The sequence below is a fragment of the Gavia stellata genome, chromosome 9 (genome assembly GCF_030936135.1).
Source record: "Gavia stellata isolate bGavSte3 chromosome 9, bGavSte3.hap2, whole genome shotgun sequence".
NCBI lineage: Eukaryota > Metazoa > Chordata > Aves > Gaviiformes > Gaviidae > Gavia > Gavia stellata.
Window position 1 is genome coordinate 26796975 of NC_082602.1, and position 13917 is coordinate 26810891.

Sequence of the window (13917 nt, forward strand, 5' to 3'; positions counted from 1 at the left end):
TTTATGAAGCACTGGAGTTCATTGCACTATTTAGATTGAAGGAAACTGTAGCAGTAAGGGAGAGAGCAGAAATCCAGAGAAGCTGTGAGGATCACAGAAAATGGGATAGGTTTTGGGTTTGGGCAGATTGATGTGCTGTAACCACTTCCAATTTGTCTAGTGATGGGAACATGCTTTGGGTTTACTGAAGGTACCTTATTGTCCCCGATATTTTAAGGCTTATTTTTGGTGTTGATTTTAGCATGTCAGTCCTAGTAACTCCATCTAGTACTAGAGTTCTCTGATGCTGTTCGTTACAGGACCAAGCTGGCTTGCTCAGCTCAGACCAAGCCAACTTGAAACCTTTGGACTGATTTGCTCTATGCTAGGTGTTTACTTAAAAGTAGACCTTACAAAAAAATGTTGGCAGCATTGTTACGCCTTTGTTCTGAAGTTTCAAAAATGTTTTGGTTTGCTTTGATGGAAACTTGAAATTTAATGAAATGGCTGACCTTGGTGTTGGAGCTGTGCCTTTCTGCTGTTTCCATGAAAATCCATTTGAACTGTGTTAGGGTAGAAGCAATTGTATATTTACAGTAGTTTTTGCTGAAAGCTGCTCTCAGTGATGAAGCTCTGCAGCTGAATTTCTCAATGGTTGAGTGCCCAATAAACGTGTCGTATTTCTTCAGATTGATCTAGTCTGCTATGTCTTAAGGCTTGCAGAGATGTTGGGAGCAAAGAGAAGAAGATGGGAGCAAGAAAAATTGTTAAATATGTCTGACCTATTAACATCTGGATAGCCTGAGTATTTCTGAGTATGAGACTTTGTATTGGGGATGCTGATGGGCTGGAGAGAAGAGGTTTCTGTCGTGACACAGGCAGGCTCTGACTACGTCTTAGCCAGTGTCACGATGAAGAGCTGTCAGTGCATTTGGCTCTTAGTATTGAAAAGTTGGAGCATTTTTTCATGGTTGACACACTACAGGAGTCTGTCCTGCACTCCCAATGGCCCTAGCTGTGGTGGGAGAGCAATTCTCAACCTTCTCAGAGGTCCAAGAGAGAAAGCTGTATGTTCTGTGACCGCAGAGTCTGCCTGAGGAACACGGAGTTCACTGTTCTGACCTGGATTTGACTGGTGGCCTGTCTTATTTAGCTCTTTCTAATTGAAGACAAGTTTAATCATCCCCTTAGTGCAAGTGGAACGCTGCCGTTTTTCATGCATGCAGATTCAGAGAGGGTTTGCCCCATGTAAAATCTCGGTTTTTTCTACAAATGAAGTACCTTAACACATCCTTCTGCACGTGTTCTGCGAGTTGTGGGTAAATAGTCTGGTTGTAAGCATCAGCTTACATTGCATTTTTATGTCCTCACCCACATGCTGTTGAGCAGTCTGTCTCAGCAAATACCAGCCCTGGCAAGTCCATGCTGCAGGGGCAGTCAGTGCCAGACCATGGGGCACGTTTGTTACAGAGCTGCACTGCTGGAGGTGCAATAGCTTTCACCTAATCATTTTTTTTTAGCCTTGGCAAATCACTTCCCTGAGGGGAAGACCACATCTTACCCGAACATTCTATTTCCAAACAGCTGTCAAAACAGGTGCGTTAAAAATATGTGCTAGTAAACTCTGTATCACTTCTTCCATTTAAATCACGGAGCTACGGGAATAAAAATTATTTGCCCTAATAAGTATTTCCACTGTCATCCAGTGAAAGTGCAGCAACATAGAAAAGGTTGTGCAACGCCAATTTGTCTGGCAAGACCTACAGATATTGGCATAGTGTACATCGGTATCCTACTCCAGGAGAGCAGAGCTTTGTGTGACTGGAATCTGATCTTTAGATATACCAAGGTGGTTGCCACCCATTAGAAAATGATGCTTTTACCTTGTTGGCCATTAGGACTGTGGACTTGCTAACCTGCTGTCTAGCACCGGTAGACTGCAGGAGCTGCATCCCTATGGGAAGCTATTTTAGGCTGTTCAAGAGCTTCAGGTTTGGTCCTGCTGACTTTCTGTCAGTTGCCAAAACACGTGTGATACACAGGGCAACCTGGTTTTCCCAGCTAGGGACAAAAAGAACTGGCAAAACTAACTTAGTTAATTCCTAAAGCTTTCTTTTAAAATGAAACAAACTCACAGGCTTAAAAAGACCTGTGCAGTGTGTGGGGTATAGGCTGTCAGCCCGGGTGTGCGCATCACTGGGGGGATGAGGGAGAGGGGGTATGTGGGGTGTGTGCTGAGTGAGACTCTGGCATCCACCTCTGACTGCCTTGGGCTGGGCATCCTGGGACTGAGTACGGGCACAGGGTCAGTGAGTCTAGTCCTCTGGGAATTGTACTTTCTTTTCCTGGATTATCTGATAGATGCACATCTCAAGCAGTTACTTGTCTCCGTCCTTGTACAATTCTTGTGTGCCAGGCAGAACCACACTTCCATTTGATAAATATTTTTGTCCTCATTTCTCTTGTCTGGAGCTCACTGCAGATGCCTACTCTGTCCTAAAGACAAAAGGACAAAAAGTTGCACAGGAAGAGAACAAGAACCGTTCCAGAACATTGTCTGGGGACATTTGCAGTGCCCATCAGCCTGCTGCTTGCCTGCCCGCCCAACTGAACAGGTGGTCTGAGGTTTGAATTCCATGTTCTGTAGCTGTCTCCAGTCCAAGCTGGCTCCTTCAAGGAAGTTCATGCACTCATTTGTAGTGTTCTGTATCAGGCCTGGAAGTTCAGGAGTATTACAAGAGAGACCACAACCTTACATGTATTTGGACTCCTCCTCTTCTTGAGTTTTCTCCCGCTGCCCAGGAGCTCACGGTCAGCCTTGCTGCCTTTGATTTGAAGGAAAAGTCTAAATGTTCTCAGAACCTACTGAAGATAGTTGCAATATTTGTTGATATCTCACCAAAAATTATGCTGAGGGTATCCCTCATGCATTACATTGTTCATGTTGCAGAACCAAAGAGCGTCACAGCACTCTGTAAGCAGAGATTGCTTCAGCATGCCAAGGTAACTTCAGTGCCCAGGTCTCCATTTCACTCACTGTAGAAAGGACAGACAGGAAATACCTGGTCCAGATTCAGTTACTTCTGTCACCATCCAATCTTTGGTTCCTATGTCTTACAAGAAGCTCAGAAGTTGTTTGGATAGCAAAGAACAATTAAGACCATCCTTTACAAAAATAAACCAAGATAATGGCTTTAAGCCATATGGCTCTGCTCTCACTGTGTAACATTTTTCTTGGGGGAAAGTTTCTGGACAAGCTGCTAAGGAAACAGTAGGAGCAGTTGAAATCGCCCAACATTTGATTAAGAGCTTGGGTTTCTTACCGTGATGACGGAGGCAGACGGAAAGATTTAAGGCATCCTTCCGTGGGGTGATGCTGGCCCTGTTTTCAGGTACCAGAAGTGCAGTGTGAAGCCTGTGGTGGTACAGCTCAGGAGAAATACAGAGATGCTTTACTGCGCTGCCAAGGAGATGTTTCCTTGTCTTAGGGCCAAAACTTGTACTTGTGGTGATTTTTGCCTCCCTGAAGAGAGCAATGATGGAGCTCCTTGTGAGAAAGCATCTCAGCCATAGAATTGTAAAAAATAGCATTCTCTGAGCTTTTCAGAAAAAACACAGTTTCTATTCTTCTTAACTCCTGCAAGAGGTAGGACCTAGTGAGACCTTCTGTGGGACTTTCCTCCTATTCACTTTCTATTGCTTTGGTATCTATCTTTCCTTTAGCTGCAAATACAGGTAAGGTCTGTCTCAGACTATATTCCTAAGGCAGGGATTGTTTTTAAGTCTGTAACCACTCTCTTGGGTGGTTTCTGTTCCTGCTTTTGGAAGAGAAACTGCAGCCCCTGATGTAGTCCGGGTCCTGGGTAAAGTACTACTAGGGTAAGAGGCTTCTGGTTTCAAAGAAGAAAAAGGGCATGGGTCATCATCTTTCTTCTCCATGTGCTTGGGAACAAGTATCTAAAATTTTCTGATTTGCACTGGTGACAGAATGAGCTTTAGATATCTAGAGTAGATACATTACTATAAGTACAATATTGCTGCTGAGTCTGTGATAGTCCTACAGTGGAGGCTTGTCCATGGGAAGTTGAGGTTCTAAATGTATTCGTATCTAAAAGGCTAAGTGACTTGGGAAAATCTTTCTAGAAATCTGTTAAGTACCAGTATTGTGCATTTCCAAGCCCCAAACTCAACTGCTGTCAGCCTTATGTAGTCTGTAGCATATATTTGGACACCTACAGGACTCCAGATCTCAATGGCTTCCTTGCTATGGTACATCACTTTAATCATCTTTGCATGCATAACCCAAAATCTGACAACAGCTACCTGGAGTGTGCGTGAGGTTTCACAGTGTTAGCTTCACCTACACCTCTTTGTGTGCTTGCCTGAATTCTCTGCAGTGAATCAATGTACTAGAACTGCCTGTGGTCCCTCAAAATTCCAGTCATTTTAAACCAATGACTAGGAGTCTGATAGACAAGTAGCTATAGTGTTTTCTGTATCTTTCCCCACTAAGGCCCTAGAACCTGAGCCATGCCTCAGGTCTGAGGGGCTAACAGTAATTGCGTCAAGTCTTGGGTTTCCTGCAATATACAGTGGAGCTCAGAGCTGTCTGACAGCATTCTGCTGCTTATAGCCAATGCCACCTTAGGCACTGTGTCAGCAGAGAAGAGCAAGACCCTACCATCTGAGCAGAGACCTCTTCTCCCTGGAATTGATGTATACTGTATCCCAGCATGCCTATAGCTCTCCGCTTACCTGGTTTCCTAGACATTTTGGCAGATTAGCTCAGCGAGTAGATGATAATAGTTGGGTTGTTTGTGCCTCTGCAACTCCATCTTTCATGTTGTCTTTCACAAATGTGGATTCCCCACCACAGAGCCTGTTTTAAGACACAGACAAACCAAGTGGCCAGTATTTAGCTGAATAAAGGACAGGAGTTCAGGATCACTACCAGGTGAATTCCCGTATCTGAACTCCTGAAGCTACTCTGTACGTCATTCTGGCTTCAGTGCCTGTAAAGTGGCCAGAGATTCCCACCTCCAGGCTGTACACTTTGCCACCCTTTGCTGAAGTTTGGACAGGACAAAAGAAACTGCGTATGCTAGACATTGGGAGTTACTTGGACCAAAGGCACACGGATTTTGCCAAAGCTGTGAAGAGTCAGTGAAGCCATGGTGCAGCATAAGAAATAAGTCATTGTATATTTAGGCTATGTACTTGCTGGGAATTTTCTAAGGAGTGTATGTGAAAAAAGTAGCTATCACAGATATTCTTGTAGAAAAACATCCTCTGATCATCAGTAATACCGAGCAAGACTCCTCTTCCCCACCTAGAAATGCGGATGCACCTTGCGTGTAATATGCAGAGCCTCTGTGCAATTAGATGTTTGCAAGCAGAGACTTTCCCCCCATTAAAGTGACAGAGAAGTGACAGAGACCATGGGTGCCTTGCTCTGCAGGCCAGGGGCTCACGGCCGGATGAGCCCACTTCACAGCTCGCTGGTTGCTTCTGGTTTGTGCTGCGTGTTGATAAGCAGGGCTTTGCATCTACTGCAGAGGGGTCTGTCTGCACCCTGTGCTCTGGGTGGCCATCCCGGCTGACTCCATCCAGCATGGTTCGTGTTGGACCCCGTTCTAACAGAAATCGCTTCCTTCCTTTCTTTTCCCACCCTGCCTTCCCCAGCTGATAACAAGACGAAAAAGAAAGTAGCTCATCGGGACAGGAAGCAGGACTTCTCTGCCTTCAAGCAGACAGACAGCGAGATGAAGGTTAAAATATCACCGCAGCTCCTCCTGGCAATGCACCGGTTCCTGGCAACAGGCAAGTGCGGGTTATCTTTTTTTGCGATAGTGCCAGAGCCTCGGAGGCAGTTTGTCAGCAAAGGCCAGTGAGGTGGGTGGGACAGTGCAGGCGGGAAGGGAGGCTGGACTGTGGGGTGACAAATAATGCCACTGTTGTGTTTTTCTTTTTAAATTCTCTCCTCTCCTGTGTTCAGTGTCGGCATGAACCCTCTGAGACATTTACCAGGGGTGGACCAGTAACTTTAAATTGGTCTGAAAGGTAAGGATGAATGCCAAGTGCCGCACTGCATGTCTAGAGTCCGTCAGATTAACGACTAGCAAGTACACCCCATTAGGAAGAGCTCAGGGAACAAACCAAAGAGGACTCGATACCACTGGCCAGCTGACTGTAATTGCACTCTGGCGCCTTCTCCAGAAAGAGATGCTGGACTTTTTGCAGGAAGGTCTAAACCTGTTCCATGAGACTTTTTGACTCCAAGTGAAAAACTCTCTCGACACATTTAATGCAGACTGCGCAGGCGGTTGAACTGTACTTTTTAAAATGGATTTCTGGCTGGCTTGTGTGACCTCCGTTGATGACTTCAGGTTTCAGAGGACAGTTGTCTCCATCCCAGAACACCTTGATGTTTTAGCCCTTGAGTGGGCAGTCTGGCAGAAAGGCCAGGGCCTTGGGTGGTTTCTTGGAGCTGATGTTGCCTTTCGTCGTAAAGTTGGTCCCTTCACCTCAGAGATGAGACCTGTTAAGAGGAGAGCTTGTGGAAAACGTACCTTCCTATTGCTCATGCTATCTCTCTTTGACATATAAAGACTTCTCACATGCAGGCTTTTCAGACAGGCGTCTTTCACTGCTGTATTCTACATATATTCATGGGTTGAAAATGATAAAGTTGTTTTGTCTCAAGTTTGCCAGCTCCAGTTGGAAATTAGTACTTCCCCTCCTCTAAGATGCAGTAATTGCCTGCCTAGATGCTCCTAGTCTGCCTTCGTGCTTTATTTTGCCTCTGTGACTTGAAAGAAACATGTATGTGATCGGTTATCACATCTCAGCTGAGGGGCAGTAATTCCTTAAAAAGGCTTGGACTCCTACGGCTCATGTGCACGTGAGCATGTCCTTGGTGAAAGGAAGCAGCTCAACAGGAAGATGCGGATTTAACAGCAAGCAAGGCGTTGTTCATGTAGCGGTACAAGACTTGATGGAGTTCCCTAAACACCTGCTCAACAGACATAGTCTTACAGTGCTGCTTCTCTACTTGTTTTGTGGATGAAAGGATTGTGTAGCTTAAATCCAGCTCTGTCTGTGAAGCCGCTACTAAATAATATGAAAGCTACAGTTTTGGTTTCTCTGTTCTAAATTGAGAATAGTATCTTTAGCAGATGAAAGGTACTGGGTCATTAACAGTCCTGTTCTGAAATGAGGTGTTAGGAAAGCTTATCAATTTGCATGTGTAAATCTTGATGTTGCTGGCTTAACTCTCCCACACAAGGGTGAGCTTTTCCACTTCAAACAGCTCCTGTTGGGAACACTGAAGAGCAAGTGGATAGGGGATGTGTTCTGTGTGACAGGCGTTAATCCCACATGATTGGAACTGACCTGCACTGTCTCTCACTTTGAGTAACTCTTCCTATATGAACTGTGGCAGCCCAAATTGTGTCTTTGATTTATGTAGAGCATCTATGTAGAGCAACTTTCTAGGCCCCAAACAGTGATTTTTTTTTTTTTTTTTTTTTTTTTTAAAGTGCAACAAATGCAGTAACTTTAATACCTTTTAAGGAAGGAAAAAACAAATTCAAAGGTTCTCTGTGCCCCAATTGTAAAGCTCTTCCATTTATACAACTCTCCAATGAGCCTATACAACTGTGACTCTGAACTCTCAAGAGGGAAAGACTGCCTTTTTCTTTTCCCTTTCAGATGAAGACATGGTTTTTGGTTGTTTTGAAAAATACTTCAGTAATGAAAGTTGAGGCGTTCCTGTTTTTTTTTCCCCCCTTACAAATCTAACAGTCTCAAAAGACAGGAAGCCTGCAATTCCATAATGGATCTCTCTGCATCTGTGTGTCTTTTATAGGCAAATGCTTATTAACGAGTATTGCTAACTTCTTGCCAGGCATATGAAGTGTAACGCCAAGTTGTATCTTGTGTTATAGAAGTAGAAGCATTTGGTCCATCCCAGATGTCAGAGAAGATCCTTCTCAGGCTGCTAAAACATCCCAACGTCATCCAGGAGCTGAAGTACGATGAGAAGAACAAGAAGGCCCCAGAACACTACCTCTACCAGCGAAACAAGCCCGTCGACTACTTTGTTCTCATTTTACAGGTCAGACATGTGATTATGTAGATACATGCGAAATACTTCATTTCCTGGCATGTCCCTCTCTATACCTCTTCCATTTGTTGAAGTTTGTCTTCTTTCAAACATGGGAATGGAGCTGTGGCTCCTGGGAACTGCTCCTGCCTCCTTTATGACCTTGCCAACCTTGAAGACCTCACTCAGCTGCTTTCAGGCTCAGTTAAACCAATTGTGAAGGGTAGACAGCACTTCCCACTTCCAGTCATCTGTTGGAAGTTACTTATGCTTTAGGTATCACTAGGATAGGCAATGCGAAGGAATCCCTGCGTACAGCTGGCATTGCTTGGAAAATAGGGGTGCAAAAAATGGCATGTCATAGGAGTTTGGCCAGGATGCTTTCTCTAATGCGTTTTTTCCTTTTGCAAAATGAGGGGTGGGGAGTTTGACAGTTTAGAGAAATGACATTTTTCTGTGCAATTTTGAAGTCTGTACTTTTGGTATTGTGAGAAGCGCAGGTTTTGGCCGGGGCATTGGGCCATCTACTGAACTGCTGCCACCTCCTGCCACAGCCCCTGCGGTTCCTGGGCACGCTGCCATCCAAGCACTCGCCCTACCCCGAGATCGCTGCATTTGGGTGGGGTTTAGATTGGAGCCCTAGGTGGTGTGGAAGGACTGTTTTCTGCTTGTTCTGTACAGGATTGCTTCCAGTGCTGATATCCCCTGGGTTTTGTTACTTGACAGGAACGCTTGAATGGCCAGGTAAAGCTTTACACAGAAACTTAGCTTCCATCCTGCACCATTTGAGCAGGAACAGTGCTTTAAGGGAGATTTTGCTGGAAAGGTGCTTATGTTTCTATCCTGCATAACTGAAATCAGTTTTGGTTATAAAAACACAAGCATCATAGCTAAAGTTGTAACACAGGGCTTGACATCTTCCGTAACATGGCCTTAAAAAGAAAAAAGGGAGGGGGATTTAAACACTGTTAGTGATAAACAATTAAGAAAGCACTGCAATATGGTATTGTGGATTCAACGTAATTCTCTTTTAAAAAAGGATTGGTTTTTTCAAGTGTTTGAGGAGCCACTGGTAGCTCTTTAACTGCTCTTTCTTATGTGCTGAATTGTTGCAATCTGAAATTCCAGAGGCAAGATAATGCTCCTGAATGAGGTAATGCTGCAAAGACGTAAATGGAGGAGATGGGCGATATGAAAGAACAATCAGTTCTTTCTGAGCTATTCTTCGATCAATAAATATTTAACAAACACAATGTGCTAGCTCTATAATGCATTTGGAAAAGTGAGTCTTGCAGTATATACATACTATAAAAATGGTAACAAGCTTGGTTCTGCAAGGATCAAGAGAGGATAAATAGTCTGCTTTTGTTACTTAAATGGACTTACTCTCTCATATCGAGAGACCAAGAATACCTCCACAGTAAATGCCTGCCAGAACATAATTATATGTATATTCTGTGCATTAAATTTGCCGATTTAATATCAGTAGAGTTACTGTTTTAGCTGGAATGTCACCTGTTTGCAACAGCATTTCTCCTAGCTAATGGGAATTTCTTTTGTTGCAGTTTGAGATTTGGTTTTGACATTGTGTTTTTTCAAAATTCCTGTTAGAGCATTAAACAGTGGAAAACCAGAAACCACATGTGCATGCATTTAAACAGCGCAGAACACACCTAATAGCATGCATGGGGAATTCTTAATGGCTTTTCAGCTGCTGTGACTATGCCAAGCGTGCCTGGTCTTCATATGGCCACCACTGGGAAGCTTGGAGGTGCTGCGTGTGCTGATAGACCAATGTTCTTGGAGCTGAAACTCAACTCCTACTACTAATTACTAGTTTGTATTTAGCTACTAACTCCTGACCGACTGTATGTGAAGATCAAAGCCTGCTTGTGTACGTATTTTGGAGACCTGGTCTTGGCTGGTGAATAACTACCAGCAGTAAGTAGTTTGAGAGCTCTGTTTATAACCAATCTTTGCCCGGCTGACGAAATCGTACCTTTTGGAAGGCTTATAATGAACAAATAAGCTACTTATTTGTGTTGTGGAGTGAAATTGGTTTTAAAAGGGATTATATGAAGTTGTTGCTTGTGATAGCAGGAAAGTGGATTTGTGAGCTAGGCACTCTCTTCCTGCTAGGTGGGTTTTGTGGTTTTTCTCATCTGGGATAGTTAGACAAACTGACTTGGTAGCAGGGCTCATGCAGATTGACTTCATTTTCATGTTTTTCTGCCCCAGTACAGTACTGTAGAGTTAAAGGCATGATTATTTATTTTAAACGGTGCTTAGTGAAATAAACACATAGAAATAAAATCTACCTTTTGGACTCATTTCAACCCGATTGTGTCCAGTTGATGTTCAGTCTACTTAGGACATGGGGCGGGCAGTCTGTCTGCCCTTTCTAGCCTAGCCAGAGGGAAAGCGTTGCAGGTAATTATGTTGTTTGCATGAAATCCCAGCCTTTGTGTAATTCATCCTGAGAGCTGCATGAGATTTCTTCTGTCTGCAGCGGTGTGCTGTAACTCTCAGTGCAGTACCAGTACAGATGGACGGATGTGAAAACCGGTCCCCACTAAGAAGCCAATTATTTTTGGCTACTTGTATACCAAAGCAACTGGGATGTTTACAGCTATGTTTGATATGGTGGGTTCTGTTTAGAGTCCTTTGTAGGACATGATGTTAAACACTTGCTTCAGCCCACATCGGAAACGGGTGTGCTTGCGTGGTAGTATTGTGGTTTTGTACAGCTTGGGAAGCACTGAGAGTCCTTTTAGGCAAGACCCTGTGAAAGAGCAGGATCTTAAGTTAAGGGTGCTGGAATATGTAAAACTGCTAGAAACCAAGAAAATCAAAGTAGCCCCAAGACTGCTCCTTCAGGAATAAGGGCTTTGTTTCTGCGGGAATCTCGTCGGTGAAGGCAGAAAGCCTCCTCGTGCATTGTCTCCCATCTCCCTTTCCTATGTTTGTGCTAGAGGGGACTCTTTGTATGAACGTGAGCTGCAGCCCAAAACGTCTAGGTGTCTCAAGACCCCAGATGACTGTGCCACATAGAAGCTTGTTGTGATACTGGGGGAGTATTTTTTTATTCTGCATTGAGGGAAGGCAGCCTGGCAGCACTTAGAGCAGGGCAATAGTACCACCCCAAAGCACTGTGGTGATCCCGCTCCTCTGCAGGGACTTACACTGGCCACGGGGCACTGAAGACCAGGATAGCTCAGGGCACAAGAGCATGTTGCCCACCAGGGTCTGTCCCTGTTCAGGCACCGTTACAAACTGCAGGGACCATGACACTGCTTAGGAATGTCAGGCAAAACTAGCTTTCAGGGCTCAAGTCTGGTCTTGTGCCTCGAGACCTATGGTCCCTTTTAATTGCAGCTCTCTCTCCTTTTCCTTGACAGGGGAAAGTGGAAGTGGAGGCTGGGAAAGAGGGGATGAAGTTTGAAGCTGGTGCTTTTTCCTACTATGGGGTGATGGCCCTCACAGCATCGCCAGGTATGTCCTCTTACCTTCTGCTTCTGGAACGCGCTCCTGCACAAGCCTGCCCGTCCTGTGCGTGCAGTGGGAGGAGGCTGCGCAGGGCATCCCTGCCGAGTCCGCGGGGCTGATGTAAACGATACCTCCTTGCCAGCGAAACTGCCTGCCTGGCACAGCGTCCCAGGGAGGGTCCTGGGCTGGTGGCGGCGCTGACTCCGAAAGGCAGCGGCTGGCAGCGGTGTGCGAGGAGGATGCGAGCGTTGGCCTTAGTGAGTGATGCGTTTGGTACTAGAGGACAGCTTTGTAGGTTTGCTCGTGGTAGGGTAAGGGATTGAATTAATGTTAACGGGAATAAATAATTAGTGGCAGAGGGACATCTAGTGGTGCGAAGTACAAACACTCGGTTAGTTTGGGGATGGTTCGCTTTACCAGTCTTGTTTCTAAAGCCATCTTGAGGAAAAGGAGGGCAGCGGTGCCAGAAAAGCAATTGCTCCTGTCAGCCTCTGTGGAAGTGTAACCAAGAAATCGGCAAGGGGGGAGAGCTGGTGGGCGAGGTGTGAGCCAGTTCCCACCGAGGTGTGAGCCAGTTCCCGGCACGCAAGTGGTAGCTGCACAAGCCGCCACCTCCCAGGTGCAGGTTGGGGGACTGTCTTACAATCCACCAAGACTAGGCTCCAGTGCTGTATTTCAGCATTTGGTGATGTATTTTGGGGCCAGCAGTGTCACCACTAAGATCTCAACCTCAACCGGGAATCCACAGCCCCGGTGGGGAGAAGTGGGGCGCTGGTGCTGGCATGGGCCATCAGCTGACCCAAAGCCACTTGCTCAGCTTCAGGGAGAGACGTTTCTTACGCTGAAATCAGGTCCTTCTGTCACGGCAGGGATTACGTGCCACTTAAGAGGCAGCTTGTTTTAATTGTACGCTCATGAGCACTCAGTTTACGTATGTGTAACTATGTGTATGCACATTAGTGAACGGCGTTGGAATGAAAATTATTTTGTAAGTTAATGAGTATAGCCTTATTAAACTCTACAGACAACAGCAGTTCTCTTGGACATGTGAGCTCACTTTTACAGGCAAGACTAATTCTTCCTTAATTATGTGCACTTTAATTTGATCAGTCTAGCTTATTATACCTTTTGAGGCTTGACAGGTTTGAAAGTGTGCAAGGCACTGGGTGGATTTTATCTGAGCGATAGCAGCAGTGTTCACAAGGAATTGTGACACACGTGTGTACAACTGTGTCACACCCTCAGCTTCGCAGCTCAGATTTTGCAATACGGGCCAGGCACGGAGCTAGGTTAGGCATGGTCACTTCTCCTACCAGACCTACGCTTGGAAATCACTTGTAGCATCTTTGTTTTGCCAGCATTGTTCATTTTGAATGTTTTCATGTGGGTTGTTTTTTTTGTGTTGCTAACCCTCTCCGCAACCATACCAGTTGCCCCAAGTCCTGTGAGGTCAAATGATCTCCTCTTTGCCTGCCCTGAAATCCATCCTGGATTTTGTCATGCCAAACTTCAGGATATGCACTATTTTAAATTAATCTCGGCCAACCTTGGATTTGTTTACCTTCAACTGGTTGGCTCTTACCAGTAGCAAACCCCTGATTTTGCTGGCCTTCCTTGCGGGTTTTAGAGAATTTGTTTTATAATGTGTTCCAGCATCCTGAGATTTCTGTTAGGATGACCTCATAAAAATAAATTCCTGTTGCTCTGTGTAGCTAGGAAAGCTCAGTGAAAGTATAAGTCATTGCAGAACAAGAGAAAACTCCTGCTCTTCTGTGTGTCCTAATTAGACTTCATATGCCGGCTCTCCCCACCTGGAATGTGAAGTCAGTAACAGGAAAGTAAAACATTAAAAAAAAAAACCCAAACAGAAAAAACCCAACAAAACCCCAAACCAAAAAAAAACCCAACAAAAGGGTGAAGCTTTTTCTTTAACTGCAGCTGGGGAGGGGTTTGCAGTAATGGTGAACAGTACAGTACCCATCCTGACAGGGATGAGCTTGGAGAATCACAACCTCACTTGACATTTTACTGAAAACTGGAAGAACTATGAAGTATCCTTTGGTTTTGTTTCTATTTTCGTCTGACTCCTGTAAGGAACAGCACCCATGAAAGCTTTCAGGCTTCTTTTAACTCTTGGCCTTCCAGGCTGGAGTGGGCACCACTGCTCCTTTTGAACTATTTTAAAACTGAGTGTACCTTGATATACTGTTCTGCGCTGGATAACCATGCAAATTAGCAAGTGAAAACTGTTCATTTCGCTGTAATTTCTTAGGCTTGTTTTTTGGTTTATTCCTAAAATTGTTTAATTGTCTTTTTTGCTTTTATGTTAACCCTTTACTTTTTCACAG

The 13917-nt window shown here is 44.8% G+C and overlaps 1 protein-coding gene across 1 annotated transcript in view; it reads left to right on the plus strand.

Moving 5' to 3' along the window:
• CNNM2 (cyclin and CBS domain divalent metal cation transport mediator 2) overlaps nucleotides 1-13917 on the plus strand; it is a 121005-nt gene that overhangs the window by 100249 nt on the left and 6839 nt on the right. Inside the window, exons 3-5 of the mRNA XM_009809220.2 lie at nucleotides 5662-5799; nucleotides 7926-8095; nucleotides 11482-11575. Coding sequence (XP_009807522.2) covers nucleotides 5662-5799; nucleotides 7926-8095; nucleotides 11482-11575 — 402 coding nt within the window. The remainder of the gene's footprint in view (nucleotides 1-5661; nucleotides 5800-7925; nucleotides 8096-11481; nucleotides 11576-13917) is intronic.